Source organism: Xiphophorus maculatus, chromosome 7, assembly GCF_002775205.1.
Source record: "Xiphophorus maculatus strain JP 163 A chromosome 7, X_maculatus-5.0-male, whole genome shotgun sequence".
Classification (NCBI taxonomy): Eukaryota; Metazoa; Chordata; class Actinopteri; order Cyprinodontiformes; family Poeciliidae; genus Xiphophorus; species Xiphophorus maculatus.
The window spans coordinates 15,015,225-15,032,862 of record NC_036449.1 but is presented as its reverse complement, the minus strand read 5'-3'; the positions used below and the strand labels follow the sequence as shown (position 1 = coordinate 15,032,862).

The 17,638-nt window shown below is 37.3% G+C and overlaps 1 protein-coding gene across 1 annotated transcript; it reads left to right on the top strand.

The window, feature by feature from the left end:
- Positions 1 to 546: 546 nt before the first annotated feature.
- Positions 547 to 5,473, top strand: fastkd5 (FAST kinase domains 5). The gene is made up of 2 exons (XM_005799387.2): positions 547 to 631; positions 2,344 to 5,473. The coding sequence occupies exon 2, from the start codon at positions 2,356 to 2,358 to the stop codon at positions 4,777 to 4,779; it is 2,424 nt and encodes an 807-aa protein (XP_005799444.1). The 5' UTR covers positions 547 to 631; positions 2,344 to 2,355; the 3' UTR covers positions 4,780 to 5,473.
- The last annotated feature ends 12,165 nt before the right edge of the window (positions 5,474 to 17,638 follow it).

The following is a 17,638-nucleotide window of genomic DNA, read 5'->3' as shown; positions in this document are numbered from 1 at the left end:
ACATGCTGCTTTTAATAAATAAATTAAAAAAAAAAAATAACATATGATGACTTTTACTTTATATTGACCAAAGCAGTTTAGCAGCATTTAGACTTGTATTCTAAAAGGAGCAACAAACTGAAAATAAAAGCATTCCCCATAAAAAAAAAATATTAATTTAAGTTCAATAGATTTTTACAATTTTTACGTTTCAAAAAGCTAATAAACTCAATATCAATATTTTTAGTTCACATTTCCGAAATTGAATTTCTGTTTTCTGTTGTTTGAGCCTAACCGGTTGCCATAGGTCAAACGCTGTTCAGTTGAAAAGCAGAAGCTCTCCCCGTCCCATGAAGTGTTTTCTTTCACAATAAAAGAACATCGACACAGGAAGAAGTTCACTACAACTATTTCACTTTTAGAAATACATTTAGCCGATGACTATGTGACAAATAAATTGATCTACTTAGATCTAAAAACATTATTGATGCCCATCGTGTGATTTACAACAGCTTGTCTTCTTTTATTTTGGAAATGAAATCCCCCGATTTCCGGTTTGACTGTAACTCGTCTCAAATGGTAAAATGTGTCTTCTGTGCACAGTTCCATGAGGTTTTACGGTGTTTTTCACAGCTGCATTGAAGAGTAGAGGGTGAGTTAAGAAAAGCCCTTATTACAAAATTAGATCATTTAAAGGTTGAGAATGTTGGACTCAAAACAACTCCGTTAAAACAGAGTCAAAATGAACTTTGGTCCCCGAAACACAGCTTCTGTGTAAAAATCGGTTAGTATAGGGAAATGGAGAACCTTACACACTTAAAAAAACAAAGTAAATGTGTGAGCATTTATTTGTGTTAACATACCTTTTTAGCGTAACTCAATTGTCACTAAAACGGCTTTTTGTCGATAGTGGCAAGTAAAGCAATATAAATTATGCCACGGGCATTAATTTCTTTTGCTGAGTTGTCGTTACAACTTTAATATGTTTAGTCAAAATAAAATGATTGTTTATGGCACTGCCTAGCTGTGTAATGTAGTGTTTTCCTCAAAATCTCTGTATTATGCTGTAAAATTAACTTCAGTAAATTTGTGGTGTTTTTATCAGACTGATTTTTAGCTTCTTTTGTGTTTGGGCAACAATATATACTGTCCAGTGGAAGTATTTTTACCATCTTACTTTTCACCTTTTGTCCTTTTACATCTTTAAGTTTTTATGTATTGTTGGGATCTTCTGTGACAGCTCAATCCAAGGTATTACTTATTTGTGAGGTGGATTAAAAACTATTTTGTGAACACAAATCTGAGGAATGTGACATGAATTTGTATTCAGTCAGGACTGAATACATCGACTTCAGCTGCAACTTCAGTTCTTTTGGAGTATTTCTTTACTAGATTTGCACAGCTAGAGGCTAAATTCTTCATTGCAAAAAAGCTCAAGCTCATACAGGTAATATAGAAATCACCTGTGAATATAGATTTTTCAGTATTCAGATTTTAAGTTCAATTTAAAACTTTGAGTAGTAATACAGTTTAATCTACCAGTCTATTCTACTTTTGGCTGTAAGTTTTGGTTTATTGTCTTGCTGGAAGTTCATCCTTCTCTGCAAGTGCAAGTGTTTTGTTGCCACTTATTGGTTTTCTTTCAATTTTCCCCCTTTCATTTGTTCCATCCATTTTACCATCAATTCTGAGCAGTGTCCCATTTACTGCGGAAAGCATGAATGCGTCCTAGCTTGATGCTCCCACTAGCTGGTTTCGCTGGTGAGATTGTGTTTTCAGGATGATGTGCAGTGTTAGTTTTTCATTATGTATAACATCATGTATAAGGATCCAAACAATTAATCGACTTACAGTTAATTGTTGATTTATGGTTTATTAGATTTTTTAAATTAGATTTTTAAAATCTAATAAACAATTAGATGGTTAGATTAGCTAATTGATATGAAAATAGTTCATATTGATTCACTAGACCTTCCTTTAGTGTTGCAGTTTGGCCTCCACTCATTCTGAAAGTAATTGATTGCATATAATTTTATCTAGGTGTGTCAGAGTAAAAGTTTTTGAATAAAAATACAACCTTTTTCAGATTTTGCTTTGCTAAAACAAACAAACAAACAAACATAAAACACCCCCAGAAATTTTCTTCCATTTCACAATAATGCACTACCTTGTATTAGTGTATCATGGGAAATCCTAATAAAATGTATTGCAAATTGTGGTAGTTATTATTAAACTCAACAAAGTTCAAGGGGTGCAAATACTTATGTAAGGTACTGCAAACTGCTCCAGTTTGAATGCTTTCTGTGCTTTTTTAACATTATAATCTCAAGTTGACTGGATTTTCATGTGTTCAAATTGTTTCAGCGTGGCACACTGATGGCCACCCGTGTGCTGTGTCGGCTGGTCTGCTCCCTCCCTGGCTGGAGAAGAAGTCTCACCCAAGGTCAACACAATCACACCAAAACAAGGGAAGAGATAAGTGAACAGGAGGAAAACAAGAATGTGTCGGATCACCTGGATGTTTCCTTCCAACGTGGATACAAACTGTATTACAATCCTTCGTCATATCACGTTACAAGGACCTCTGCTAATTCTCGCAGTCAGATGGATAGCTCTGAAGAGGAGCAGTTTTTCAGTGCTTCCTTTTGGCAGCAGAGCAACCACTACAGCGTGAGTTGCTCACGGCACCTCTCAAGCTCCAAAAACACACTTCTTGATTTAGCTCTAAACAGAGCATCTGAAACCGAAGCACCATCTGTGTCATCCTACAACAGGAAGCCAGTCACACCAGATGTTAAAGTTGACACACGAGCCTTCCTTAAATGCAGACCAGAGTACGCTTTCCTGTCCCTTGACCTCACCCAGCGACCTCAACCAGTAGAATGGGTAGAATTGTTGCCACGACTTCAAAAAGTGTCTGTTTTAAGGGCCAGGATGAAGCCACCTGACGTGTTGCAGTTTCTCTTGGAGCTCAGCAAGTTGCACCCAGACAAGATGCCTCTGCTGCAAAGTGACCAGCGGTTTATCATGCTTCTCCGATATTCTGTAGAGCACCTCCGCCTCTTCTCTGAGCTACAGCTGCTGGAGGTGTTACAGTCGTTTGTGTGGTTGGAGATACCCTCATCCCACACCATGCTCGAGGTGTACGAAGCCGAACTGAGCCGTCGGGCCAACCAGCTGACTCTACATCAGTTATTATTAGCTGCTGACTTGTGGCGCTGTATTGGGAGACAGGTGCCACAGTTCTTGCAATGTCTCTTTGAGTCAGTTCATCTTTATTTGGGACAAGTAGGTGTCCCTGAGCTGGTGCAGCTCCTTTACATAATAGGAGAAGGTAGACACTGTCCAAAAGACTTAATCTGTCCTATAAAGCAACTTCTCATGCGTCATTTAGCACAAATGCATCCTGAGGAGGTTGGCACTGTTTGTCTGGGACTCTTTAAAGCCCAAACCTCTCTTCCAGCGGGAGCAGTGACTCGTATTGTTGATAAGGCACTCTCTGTTGTGACTGAGATGGGTGACTTTGCAATGGTCAATGTGTTGAAATACCTGCGTTTCAGCTATCTTTTTCACAGGTCATGGTTGGAAGCCATGGGGAGGGAAGTTCCTCAACGGGCTCATCGGATGGGAGTCCAGGGCCTGATGCATGTGACTTTAACTTGTTCAGCTCTTCATTATTGTAATGATAGCATCCTGTCTTCTATTGCAGAGAGAGTTCCCTCTCTTGTGCCACATTGCAGGAGTAAAGACTCAAGCAAACTCCTGTGGGCCTTTTCCACCTTAGGGTTCCTTCCAGCTCAGAGTCAGAGTTTTTATCCGAGCCTGACAGATGCCCTGAGGCAGAGGAAAGCAGAGTTCCAGCGATACCCTGAACACCTGCTGACTGGTCTTCTAGGTTTGGCTTTTGTTTCTCAATTTCCAGAGGATCTTGTTATATTAGCTCTAAGTCCTGAGTTTGTCCACTTAGCACTGAGAAACTCCAAGCTAGAGCTGAAAAAAGATTTGTTCACCTTGGATGCAGCTGTGACTCTGGAGCTCCCTCAGTGGAAAGGCCCACGATTGAGTGGCGAACTCAGAGAAGAGGTGGCGGAAATGCTGTGGAAGTTTGCACAGTCAGACGTTTGCCTAAAACCAGAGGTTTTGGAGGCAGAATCAGCTCTTCAGGATCTTCTCGGTGGAGACAAATTTGTATGCAAAAGAATGATCATGCCGCACACTCGCTCCATCGATCTGGAAATACATCTGGACCCCGAAGGACAACCAATACCTGTGAACGTACTGTGCCCTAAGCAGAATCCCACAATGGTTCCTTCTTCCCAAAGGTGGGAGAAAATAAACTCAGGAGTAACGATCACAGACAACCTTGTAGCACAACTAATAAAAGGCAAAAACTCAACTGAGCTTCCTCCAACAACTATAGCAGCTTCCTCAGTTGGAGAGACACCACGCCAAAGGCTACCACCTGACGAAGGTGGGAGAGTGTTTGATTCAGTTCTAGATTTGACCAATGACATGATAGAAGCCCTCACCAAACCCAGCCGCAGCGACCGTACTCACCAGGACTCGGTTCGCCAAGGCATTAAAGACTCAGTCAAAATTGCTGTTCAGATTTCAAACAGGAACCACTACTGCATACAGTCACAGCAGCTGCTGGGGCTTCATGCCATGAAGAGACGACACTTGAAAATTGCGGGATACAGGGTGGTAGAACTGAGCCATTGGGAGTGGTCTTCAATGCTGAGGAAAAGCAGGGCAGAGAAACTGGCATATCTACACTGCAAAATCTATGACAGTCTGTAAGGTTTCAGAAACCTCTAGAAAATCCATGTTGAACAGTGTTGCAAAAATGTCCAGGGTCCTGTTGCATCCTAAAATCTTGAGTATGTGCAAAATACAGAAACATCTACTAAGTAGATAATTTAGTTCTGTGTTTGTTTTGTATGTGCAATGGATTTTCAAACTGTATTCACATCTAGAATGGCAGGTTGTTTGATTATTATACATTGGGACCATTAAAAACAATTAACTTTTTATACCTCTACTGTGACATAAATCCTGTATAAATCTTTAGGAAAAATATGAGGAAAGAAATGTTAAAAGTAAAAGAGCTGTCTGATTTCCTAAGGGCAGATACCCTTAAGATAATAAAATGTAATGCCCATTTTAATTCAAAAACAGCATGCATTCTTTTTTTCATCGCAATCTTTTGCAAAAGTTAGATTATGAATCCATCTTTTTGTGAACAGTCCTCGTTAGGTGGCCCCCCATTAGGGCTGAAACGATTCCTTGAGTGAAGCTCAAGTGATTCAAGTACCTCGATTATCAAAATTTCTTGAGGAAAATTTATCTGCCTCGAAGCTCCGTTCAGTCATGTTTTATTATTTAATGCACCGTGTTCTGGCCGGGTCATTATTTGCATTCCAACGAAGACATTTTGAATAATGGCAACTTTGTATTAAAAGTGTCATGACACTTTATGACAACATTCATAAATATTCATGAAGATTTACTCATGTTCATGAAAGGTGTTATGTCATGTTTATGACGGTGTCATGACAGTCTTATTCACAACCCGTCAAATAAAGTGTTACCGAAGTAAGAAGACAACAATGCAAAATGCTTCAGGGTCACCCTACTTAACTAGAAAAAGTGAAAAAAAGGGAGACCTTGTTGAATAAAAGAGAAACTTTTATTTTTAAAGAGAAACTTTAAAAATGAAAGCAAGGGAAAGAAACATTTAACACAGATTTTATATGCACATTTAAAGTTTTTGCATACAACTTTACCAGGGACACCAAAAATAGTGGAAGGCGCTTTAGCTTTCTATTTGACTCAAAGTCAGTATTTCTGACATTCCGTTAACTTCAATTGCTGGTGCAAAACGTGATTTACCAATACAATGCAAACGGGGCATTGCTTAAAATCTCATTGACAGTGTCTCTGCATACTAAGTGACAGTCTGGTCACAGCTCCACTCAACCTGGAAAATGCATTCTTTCACAGTAGAAAAGAACTGATCCTTTCGCTGCATTGACCTCCCTCAGCTTTTGGCAGATGACTTTAATCTGGAGGTCATCTGCCTGTCTGTCTTTTCCCACTCTGCCAAATGGAAATTTAGTACTTTGTAGTATTCTTTCTCATGCATTGTTTTTGAGATGGAAAGAAAATACAGACATAGATTTCTTCTTGAACTTTATGAAGACTTTTGTATTTGTATAGCAGTTAAGTGCTACAATTGCTGAATAATTGTAGGTGAATCAGAAGATGTTTGTTTTTTTTAATAGAAAAAATAGCCAAGTCTGAAAGTGCTTTGAAACCATGATGAAGAGTAATGATTCACTTGATTCAGAATTTATGAGTATATTTTCAGAGTGTACGTGACAACTGAAATGATTTGCAGGTGCTGTTTTGTTTTTGTCGTCATTTCGAAGTTGTGATGAATCTCAGATAAAGAGCACATAGTTATGGTGGTCTCCCAAAAATTTTATACCTTCTCCATTTCCCTTTGTGTCACTGACAGCGGTGCCTTCGATCAGCTTGTTGGCTGTTTTTATAATGTGGGAAAACAAAAGCAAGGTTTCCTGTCAGAGACAAATGTCCAAAATAAAAATAAAAACAATGAGCAGGAAGAATTCGTTTTGACATTATTTACTGTCAGGCACAATTAGTTTCTTTAGAAATGGTAAAGGGAATCACCTGAGCTGAAACGAAAACCCCTTCTTAGAGCTACTCGCACTGGAATTGATTGTCGAATTGTCTCTTTCTTCAAACTAATCAGAAAGTCTTATAAAGCACTTTTCACAAGAACACATAAAAGTGCTTTGAACAAATACAAACAAATAAGCACACCAAATAAATTAGCTAAACAAGGCTAAGCTGAGGAGTTAGCCTTGTTTAGCTAACTCATCATCTAAACAATTGTGTAGATGAGTATGAGACACTGAAAGACAAAGATCCTGAGAGACGTGTTCTAAAATACTGATGTATGTGTTAAAATAATGTCACAAATAGTAAAAATTCAGCAAAATAAAACAAGAAATACAATGCAAGTAAACCCTGGCCCTATGGATAGGCATCATGTGCCTATCGAAAGAAATTCAAGAACACACATTGAAAGTCATTAACATCTGTCAGCATTGAAAGGTTTGCAAAGTCATTTATCCTTTGAACAACAAAGAGATACGTTATCCACAAATGAAGATTGAATAGTATTAAACCTTTTCAAATGCTACCAAATTTACCTCAAGCAATAACTTATCCAGGAAGTCACACAGGAACCTAGAACAATGCCTAAAGCGCTGTCAGGTTAACTTGCTTTAGATAAGGTCAGTCTTCATGATTCACCAATAAGGTCATCTTATTTCCCCGCACAAAAACATTCTCATGATCCAAAGACTTGGGTAAATATTTAGTGGACAGAAAAAGAGATTTGTTTCAGACATCTTGCTGCAAATTATGGAATCAAATTCTGCTCTATAGCAGAAAATCTTTAGTAAATATCTCAGGCTCTTGGTACATAACCCTATTTGGATTAGGACAGCGATTCAAAGTACACCAACAAGTGTAACTCTAAAAAGCTTACAAAGACCCCCAAAAATTCTGGTTTTGGAAAAACTAGTCACAATCAATTAAGTCTGAGTGAAATATTGTGGTGTGAGCTTATGTGTGAGCCATATGGTTTATGTTTTTAGTCTTATCAAAATATATTTCTTGTAGTTGATTTGAGAGATATAATAAATACGTGGGACTAACACCTTTAACAGGTCATTAAATGCTCCTTAAAATCAGTTCTAAAAATCCCTTAACCTTAAAAACACTTTAAGGTTAATGTGAGCCCTCTTTCCTGGCTTCATCTATAGTCAAGTGGCTAAAATAAGTTACTTCCTTATTATGTGCATCTTTAATCATAGTCCATATCTTTCTTGAATATTACAGTCTGTGTGCATAAAAGAGCAGTAGAAACTAGAAGTGGAGAAAAAAAAATCAACTCCCCATCTGTCCTCATTTTGTGGGAAAGCTTGATAACCCCCAGGGGGTGCAGCAAAAGAGGCTTCGCAATTCCTCCTACCTAATCAGGATGAAAGAGCAGAAATCTTGGTTAGTTTGATGTGCTATGACCGAATGCTGCCAGCAGAGGGAGATGTTTACCTAGAGAACGTCACCTTGTGTCTCATATTATAGCTTAATGATTGCTTGTGTAGTTCACATTAGTTTGCTTTGTAGCATGTTCACCACTGCTACGAAGCTTATCTGCTGTTATTCAGTTTTAGCTTTAGGATAACACACTGAAAGAAAATGGACACATTTTTGTGTGAAAAATATGTTTACAACTATGATTAATTGCAACACTAATCAAAGTTAAAACAGGAACATACTCAAGGGCACGAGGTGCATTTTGATAAGGTTGAAGGAAGCCAGTAAATAACTCTGATATTCTTCACAGATCTGAGGAACTACAAAAGAGAAGTCAAATTTGAACACTTTCAAGTCAGTGCCTCCCCTGCAGCTACAAATTTCACAGTTCTGGCTTTGCAGAAAGCATGCTTTTGAAGTTGAGAAGATTTAATTTCTCATTTGGCATCATCATTCTTTGGATTCAACTGCAACTCATTGCATTGTCGAACGTGTTATCTGTCAAAAAAAGATGTTTGTGTTTTCGGGTTGATGTTACAGACAAAGCTCAGTGAAAACAGTCTTTCTGTAGCAGAACAACAATTTGCAAAATTCGTAAGAGAGTAATTCTCAAACTTTTTATTACAATTATCACCTCAGGAAATCATAAGGTTTCCAAGTTCCACCATATTTAAAGTCCATATGTCGCTTGTACCAAAGCACAAATGGAACTTTTTATGGTTTTCTTTTAGTAATCTCATCAATCTTTCACAAAGATCCGATGTGTGCAGTGCAATACAAATAGTTGTCTTCTCTATAATAGTAACATTTGTGCTGTAAACATGCTGTACTTGAGCTTTAGGTTTCTGCAGCTCCTCCAATGTTAACATGACTTATGTTCAAAAGCCTGTGATATTGTTTTATGACCTAACGCTGCTCTAAACATCTCCACAACTTTATTCCTGCTGGGTTTGTCACATTCTTTGGGATGGATTTTACCTTGGAGTAAAGAGTAAAATTTGTAAAATATATTTTTAAATCATTTATAATTTTCCTTCCTATATAATCCGCAGCCCCATAGCTATCAAAGCCATGTCATATGCATACCTAAACAATCCAAAATGATTCTCTTGGACCTTAAATCCTTTGGCATAAACAAAGAATCTTAATGCTGATAAGACTAAAAAAAAAGACAAGAATACAAACTTGTTTATTATATTCTCAGTAATATAATAAACAAGAAGGTAAACACTCTCATATTTGCTTCTGTTTCAAAGATAAACAGAAGCAAATATTTAACTTTCTGTAAATAGCATTAAAAAAAAGGTGAATTATTATTGAACTCATTATCAGCCTTTTTTCACCCAATCATGAGCAGTAATTTACCGGTTAATACAGGAGTCACTTGTGAAGTGAATGCTCTCTCAGTAATCCCCATCTTATTTGCATTTCAATTCTTCTGCTTTTCTCTGGCCTGAAGCTAATCCATCGCAGCCTGAATGTCCCCTGTAAGCCGACATCAACAGTTCTTTAGTCATCTCAACGTAAGGACTTCTACTTTCTGTCCGGTGTTATTCATTTACTGTGTTGGATAAACAGACAAATCCCAATGTGCATGTCCCTGTCAGCTTCACTGAAAAAAAAAGTAATAAGAAATAAGTAAATTGGCTAATGCTCCCAAAATTAGGGGATTGGATGTGGACTTATGAGGTATTTCACATTTTTCCACATGTTGAGCCTGTGTTTTTTTTTTTGTTTTGCTTTTCTTTTCTCAGTGCCCCTTTCTTTCCGAAATACCCAGCGGCATTCAGTGTGAGTGTGGATCCTCGCCTTTAAGATTCTAACCACACAGACAGAGCTTAAGCAACTGCTCTGGGGGAAATGACTGATAGGGAGCCTTCCCATTCAGCCCTTGTTTTAGCTGGTATTGATAGACTTGAAGGAAACTTAACTTCAGGCTCTAGTACTTGGTTTATCATTTGTCAGGGGATAAACCGCTTTGCCTCAGGAGCTCAGTGGATTTGTTCTGAACCGGATTATTACTGTATCATTTGTCCTAATAAAAACAAAGGAGAACGTTATTTTTATTGACTGCTGTTCACACTCACAAAAAAAAACAACCTTTACTCCAGCTACATTTTAGCTACTTAAAAATACTTTCACACCTTGAGGTTTATCATCATGTTGAAGCCATAAATTAAAATTTATTTTTGCAGGATTTGTTTTTGTGACCCGCCAACAAAAAATACAGAATAATTGGGAAGTTGAAGGAAAACGACAAATTCAATTTTATTTAAAAATCTGAGGTGTTCATTAGTATGCAGTCCCCTTTACTCTGATACCCTTAAATTAAATCCAGGGCAGCCAGCAGCATTCAGAATTCAACTAATAAGTAAATCGATTCCACCTTTGCGTAAATGAAAACTATAAATTTACTAACACCCCGTCCGAGCGTGATCTCATGCCAAGCAATGAGAGGGTTAGTCAGAGAAGCAGGGAAGAGACTTGTGGCATCTCTGGAGGAGTTGCAGAGTTTCACTTTTACTCTTGCATCTCACAGGTCTGGCCTGTTTTTCTACATATTAATGATTTAGATCAAAGAAGATACATTTATTAAAATGGTCCAGTCAAAGTTTTGACCTAAATCTAGTAGATGATCTGTGGAAAGAGCTGGCAACTGACATATATGGATTGGTCGTGCGCCATTTTACTGAGCTTGAGTGTTTTTGCAAGAAATTTGCAAGTGTCTTAGTTTCTGGATTTGCAAACTAGTCGAGACAAAGCACACAAAACTTGGCCCATTTACTGCAGTAGTTCTAGAAAGCCACTCAACAACATTGTTAGACACTTTTAGTGTGATTATACTTTTAGTAGTAATTATATATCATTTTACTTCAATTGGGCAATTATATACAGGCCTTTAATATAAAATGCTTTTAAAATACATCAACTTCTGTGGTTGGGATGCAACAAAATATGAAAGCGCTCAAGGGCTGTGAATTATTTTAAAGAAACTACATCCTCTTCTGTGATAGCTGCAGTTTTGACCCATGAAGAAATCCATCACAACTTGAAGGAGCATCAAAAAACCACAGTAGCAGCTTTGCAATCTAGTTTAAAAGTTCACCAGAAGTTGCCTTTGCAAAGAGGGAGCCACAATAACCAAAAGCATATGTTGTCATAATTAGAATGTCCCCTCAATCGCACAACAGGGACTATTTTTAGCAAGCTGCTAATGGACAAACATACTGAGAGCAACAGCTCTGTGTTTCCAATCTAATTAGCATTATGTGTCCTCCTCTCTGTGTGAGATATTTTCAAATTGACACTTGTGCAGGCGGGAGTGTTGCATAACGACAATGCTGTCCCTGTACACTCATCACTTGGTCCCACAGATCATTACAGCTCAGAATAGGACTGATGGAACATGGAGAAACAAAATGACACTGAACAGCACTATCACTGCACTCTGCTGTGGCTTTCAGACAAGGGTCATGCCTTTGCAACAATGCCTAATCATGAACATTCTCGGGGCAGATCGAAAGGGATTTCAAGGTCAGTTCGGGTGTGTTGCACAGAGAGCTCTGCACAATGTAAAGTCTTTTATGCTCAGCTAAATCTCATAAATCTCGGAACATTGTCTCTGGTAAGGCAATAGCAAGGGAACAGATGGAATTTGCTTTGCTATGAAATTCAAATTTCCATCCCACACACACATGACTCAAATGAAAAGTGCAGATTTAAGCTGTAATGTGTGAAGCTGATGTAAGACAAATGGGTGGCTGTCATTTAATGGAATATATATATATATATATATATATATATATATATATATATATATATATATATATATATATATATATATATATGTGTGTGTGTATAGAGTAAGGCCTCTTGTGATTCACGGTAACACTAATCACAACAGGAGATCCTTCCTGCCCACAGCTATCACCATCTGCAACAAGACATTAGATTGTGTGAATTACAACATTTAATTTTCCTTTTGGATTCGTGAAATATTTTTGAATTCAACTAAATTAATTTGGATCTTCTAAGCTGCTATTCAAAAGTACTACTTATGGTCACACAGCATTTCCTAGTGCAATTGAACTACCCAACATAAATCACTGTATGGCAATTTTCAGTAAACAGGCTGTAACTACAAAAAAATCCAATTCCATATCTGTTTTTATAACTCAATAAAGGTTTTCTTTGTAAAAAAAACATAATGAATGAAATGCAGGGTTGAAATAAGACTTAAAATTTTTGATTCACTGTTCCAGTTTTTCCTGGCAATTGTAAACAAAAACGTAATAAAAGTCATGCTCATTAAATGTAATTCTTTTTTAATAAATTCATGAGTACAGTAACATGTAATTTGTATTTTCTGATGTAAAACAGGGATTTGTGTTTGGAGCTTAAGGTTCTGATCTGCCTTGACAAATTGTCATGCTGAGCTAGTTTCTGCAGGAGGTTCCTTCTTGTTAAAATTGAGTTGTTCCTTTCCACTGTCACCACATGCTTGCTCAGGAGGAGGGATTGCTTCAACGTCAGTGGCTTGATGTTGTTGACTGGACTTCCTTAGATAGAAATCTTCTATCTCAGGATAGAGATAGAATATTCTCTATCTCTCACCAGTTGGCAATACAAACTGAATTTGAATGCATTGTACTAAAACTGTGGCCAGGATTCTCTTGCAAAAGAGATGTTTAATCTCAATGGGAGTTTCCTGGCAAAAAATAAATAAATAAATAAATCGGTATGTATGTAATTGAAAATTATTTTTTGTTAATATAATCTCTGCATATTTCTGAATATAAATAGGATCTGATGTTTTGTGGGAAGTGGTGCTTTACAAATGAACTGAACTGAATTCAATGTTATACCACATCAGTTCTTAAGTCTTCAGCTTGTACATACAGTAAAATAGGGAATCAGAGCCTCAACAGCACAACCTAAATTTTTCCTCATTAAATGAAGAGGAGTGTTATCCTTTAATTGTCTGCCACAGATTACTGCACAGAGTCTAAATTAGACCTGTCCACATACGATTAAGCTTGCACAAATCATCCTCCTCTTAATGGGAATTTATATTTCAATGTGTAATTATACCCTCTAACCCTAGCAGACAAATTTGAAGAGATGTGTTAACAAATGTGTTGTGTTTAATTATATCACATTGAACAGTGAGGGATCAGGTATTCAGATGTGAAAGAGGGGTAATTATAGAGAGCAGCAGAAAGACGCACACACACACACACGCCAACATGTCTGAAAACACTATATCCAGTGCTGCTGCTGCAAGAGTTGCTTCCAAACTATATCCTATCACTTAGAAGCATGCAGGGTGAGACAGATGATGAGAGAGGAATTTAAAATCCTTCCAATGTTCCAGTGTCTTTTAATGAATAAGTAATGGATGTTACTGTGCATTCACATTGTCTTGACATTGCTAAATATTGTGCTCTGCAGCACTTTTTTTTTTTTTTGCTTAGCAATGACAAGAACAGTGACAAAAATTTTGTAAAATATATTGGCAGAAAATGCATCCTTCTTGAATGACAGCCATATTTTGGCAATATTTAAATCTGATTTACACAAAGACCATGTCCATAAACCATGAAAAGGATCTGTAAAATCAGAGGTTATTTATGAAAATGGCTAAAGTATGCAATGTGGAGAAATTTTGAAGATGGAAAGACAACTGTCAGGTGCAAATGCTTTAGACTCTAGAGAGATGCAAAAATAGAAGCTTTTTTAAGTTGCCAAGAAATGTCATGCTCCTAGAAAAAACACCATCTCAAACCACAATTTTCTCTCTGTCCAATATTGCACACATATGTTCACTGGGAGACTAAAGGATAAAGGATGGTTCTTTCTGCTCTGTGTGGGTGCTTCAAGAAAAGCCTGGGACTGTTGCTGGTAAAACCACATATTTAATGGATCTGTATGCATGAAAATCCAAAGCGGTTGACCTCGTTCTGAAGGATTGATGCATTATGGGACCTTCTGATCAGATGAGGTTTTGAATAATTTCGGCCTTTGTGGCTTAGTGCTTATCAGCGTATCCCGCTGCTGATTAGGCGGCGTTCCTGCTTTAATCCGAACTACTTAATTATACGCTAGATGTTGTCTTCCAGAGGCACTCTTTTTCCCAATTCCCTCTAACATCTACACCCCCCCCCCCACATATATATATATATATATATATATATATATATATATATATATTTTTTTTTTTTTTTTTTTTTTTTTTTGGTGATGAACATATGGGTAGTTGCTGACCCTGAGCACTAACCATGCTAGCACTACCACTTTGTCCTGCACAAAAATAATTATTCACTAATTTGATTTTGTCTGTGTGTTAATCATATGTGACCCCCCCAAAAACACATGTATGTAGTTATATTGTATAAAAATGTAAAAAAGTTAAAGTGGTGTGAATTTTTTTGCAAAGGACTACCTTTATAGATTTGTTTTCCAAAACCTACACTTCATCTGTGTAACTGCAAACTAAAATAATATAAAAAAACTGCTGTCATACATTTTTTGTGAAACATTTGTTTCATTTTAAACAGAAATACATTCATGTAAGAATGCCAGGATTTGTATTTGTCATTTGTTTACCAGGAATACATGAAAGCTTTGTTGCAGTTTGAAGGGAGCTGCAGTGTATCCAGGACGAATTTGTAGACATTGTCCCTCGTTAGGATTTCAAAGAAATTAGTTTCAGTCCTAGAAAAAAAACGGTGTGTAAAAAATAGAGTGTTATACAAAAGTACAGGAAAGACTAAAAGAGACAAGGACAAGCAAACAAACGTGATAAAAAATTGACAACAAGCATTGGTGCTTTGTAAAATTGTGTATCACTGTATGCTGATGTACAAACAAATGTGTCTCAGTGTTCACAGATTTGTTTCTTCAAAGCATGCTGTTTTCCATAAGAGCTAAAAACTTCAAAGTTTGTAACTGGGACAATTATTTTGCACCCAAAAAAGATGAAAAAGATCCCAAAAGCAGCTCCCTCTTCTCCTGTTTCACCACATAATTGGCAAGCAGACTCACATGATGTCTGCTCAGCCTTTGCATTTTGGCCAATTTTGTGAAACAGCAAATTTACTGTTTCTAGCATCTCAAAAATTACCCCAGCAGGTGTGATCTTCCTTTTAGCTTCCTTTAAAGCTTTCCTTTTAACACATTTGGTATTCAGGATCTGTTCTCTAACAGGTGAACATGACTCACATCAACTGTCGCTATGATACACAAATGTTTCAGTAAATTTTGGAATGTAATAATGTTTATGGAGGATCTGTCATGACAGAAGTTGTTCTCCTGCTTCTTCTTTTCTTTTTCGGAAAAATACTCAAACAATACTCCACCACATGATAATTACATCAACATCCGTGTGTCAACACCAGCAAATAGAGGGAGTATGCATCACTGTTTCCACAACTTATTCTTTTCAACTGTGTAAATTATATAGAATTCCATGTCTGAAATTGAGAAACCTGTTGAAAAAAGCGAAAGAAAAGACAGCAAGCAAAATGAAAATAAGAGTGATAATGTGACTTTTGGAATCCCTAAAATACCATATCATAATATCTCCCAATGATAAAAATAGGAATAGTTACAGAAAAATCTTGAACTTCAAACCGGCACACTACAGAGGATCTTAAAAGCCCTCTGTGCTGAGCCCACTCTGCCTGCTGTTAAGCACAGTGGGGAATGATTGCTTGTGACAAAAGCTGCAATTCAAAACACAAACATTTTGAAAGCATTCTGGTTAGATGTTGCAATCTTTGCTCCAGTTGTGATCAGCATTGTTACTCTGACGCCTGCATGCATCAACTCTCCAATGTATCCAAACAGATGTCACCAATGTGATTTGTATTTGCAAAGGCATGCAGTGATTATGCAAGTCTCACCTTTCTCCATGTAATCAGTCCATGTTAAACTCCATCAAATATATTTGATACAGGTCTGTCAGTTCACTATGAATGTGTACAGAACAAACACAGTGTTGTATACCTGAACACATGCAAAATGTCTGCATGTCGAACAGAGAGCTCAATGCAGTGTCCTGTACCATCATTTTAAAAGGTGACACCAAAAGAAAACAGAGAAAACCTCCAGCCATTTGATGCTGGTGTTTGGAAACATTAAAGTGTAACGAAATCGCCTGTGAATGCACAATCCCAACCCCAGAAAATGTTTAAAAGTTCCATCAAAGTGGGTGGGGCCCAGAGACACTGAGGAGCGGGGCCAAGTGTGGGGATGAGTGGAGGATAGGCAGTGCTGCGTTCAGGATAAGGGAAAGTGCCATTGCCATCTTAGACACCTTTCAGACACCCCTAGTGACGGTTTATCAAAACAGAGACTAGCGATAAATCAAGTTCTTTTTTGCTGTGTTACTGAAGACTTTGGTGACAGTAATTAAAGCACCAATCACTCTGCACCACCTGTCCTGACTGAGGGAGAAGCGAATGGTGCTGTGAGCTCCTACTACACTGCAGTCAGTCCTGCAGGAAACCACCTGCAGTCAGAGCAGAACAGAGACCCATTCCACCACTTCACACAGCAAATGAATCACAGATGTTTTGAGTTAAGAAATGCTAACAATCAAAGTTTGTTACTCTTGAAATTCCAACTCATGACTCCTAAAATGGTTTTATGACCAAAAGTGAGGCAGTGATGTAGACATCAACCAAGCTGTACCATTATAGTAAATACAAAATTTTACAGAGGTGACCGTTCAGAGCAACAGGTTACCTGCCAAGGAAGCAGCCAGATGAGCTCAGTTTTTTTCATGGATTGTCTCATGTTATGCTGCCACAGCATAGTGAGAGTTTTAAGAAATATGCAAAAAACATTTTTTTAATAAAGTTGCCTGCTGAAGTTTTAAAGATGAAAGTTTTAACTTACAAACGCAATTTTCTTACCCTATATACACACGTCTCCTGTTGTCGTCATTTAAGCGCTGCAGCTTTCAAAATGCTATTTTTTTTTTCCAAGATGGCATCTAATTTATTCTCCACAGTGTAGATGGAAAATGTTCCTGCTTATTGCAGACCTGCAAAATACAAGTGACTCACTTTAATGTTGTATTTTTTTAAGAAGCATTGTTTTGTTGTACAAGTTAAAAAAGAAAAATACTCCACTTTATTTGAAACTCATTTTTATAATGTGAACCAGGTTTTCTTCTTACCATTTCCCCAAAAAAATTAAGTTTATATTTTCTTGTTCTTTCTTATGTTACTTTTTTCCAAAATATTACTTTTTTTCCTTTCTGACTGACAGAGTCTGGCTTTCATCACTATTTGAATGGTGTCTTTTTCATAACAAGCCAGCAGACTGGAGCTTGTACAAAACCTGCTGCTGCCATCTGTGACTTTCACAACAGGTGCTGTATGAGCAAAGAATTACCTTGATTAAGGCGATTTATATGCAACTGTTCTAATCATAATACATCAGCATGTCTCTTAAGCAAAAAGCTTTTTTTTTTTCCAGTTAACTGTTTTATTCGTGTGGAAATTCCTTACCTGCATCT

Coding starts and splice junctions, on each gene's coding strand:
- fastkd5 (XM_005799387.2), top strand. CDS start 2,356: ATGGCCACCCGTGTGCTGTGTCGGCTGGTCTGCTCCCTCCCTGGCTGG.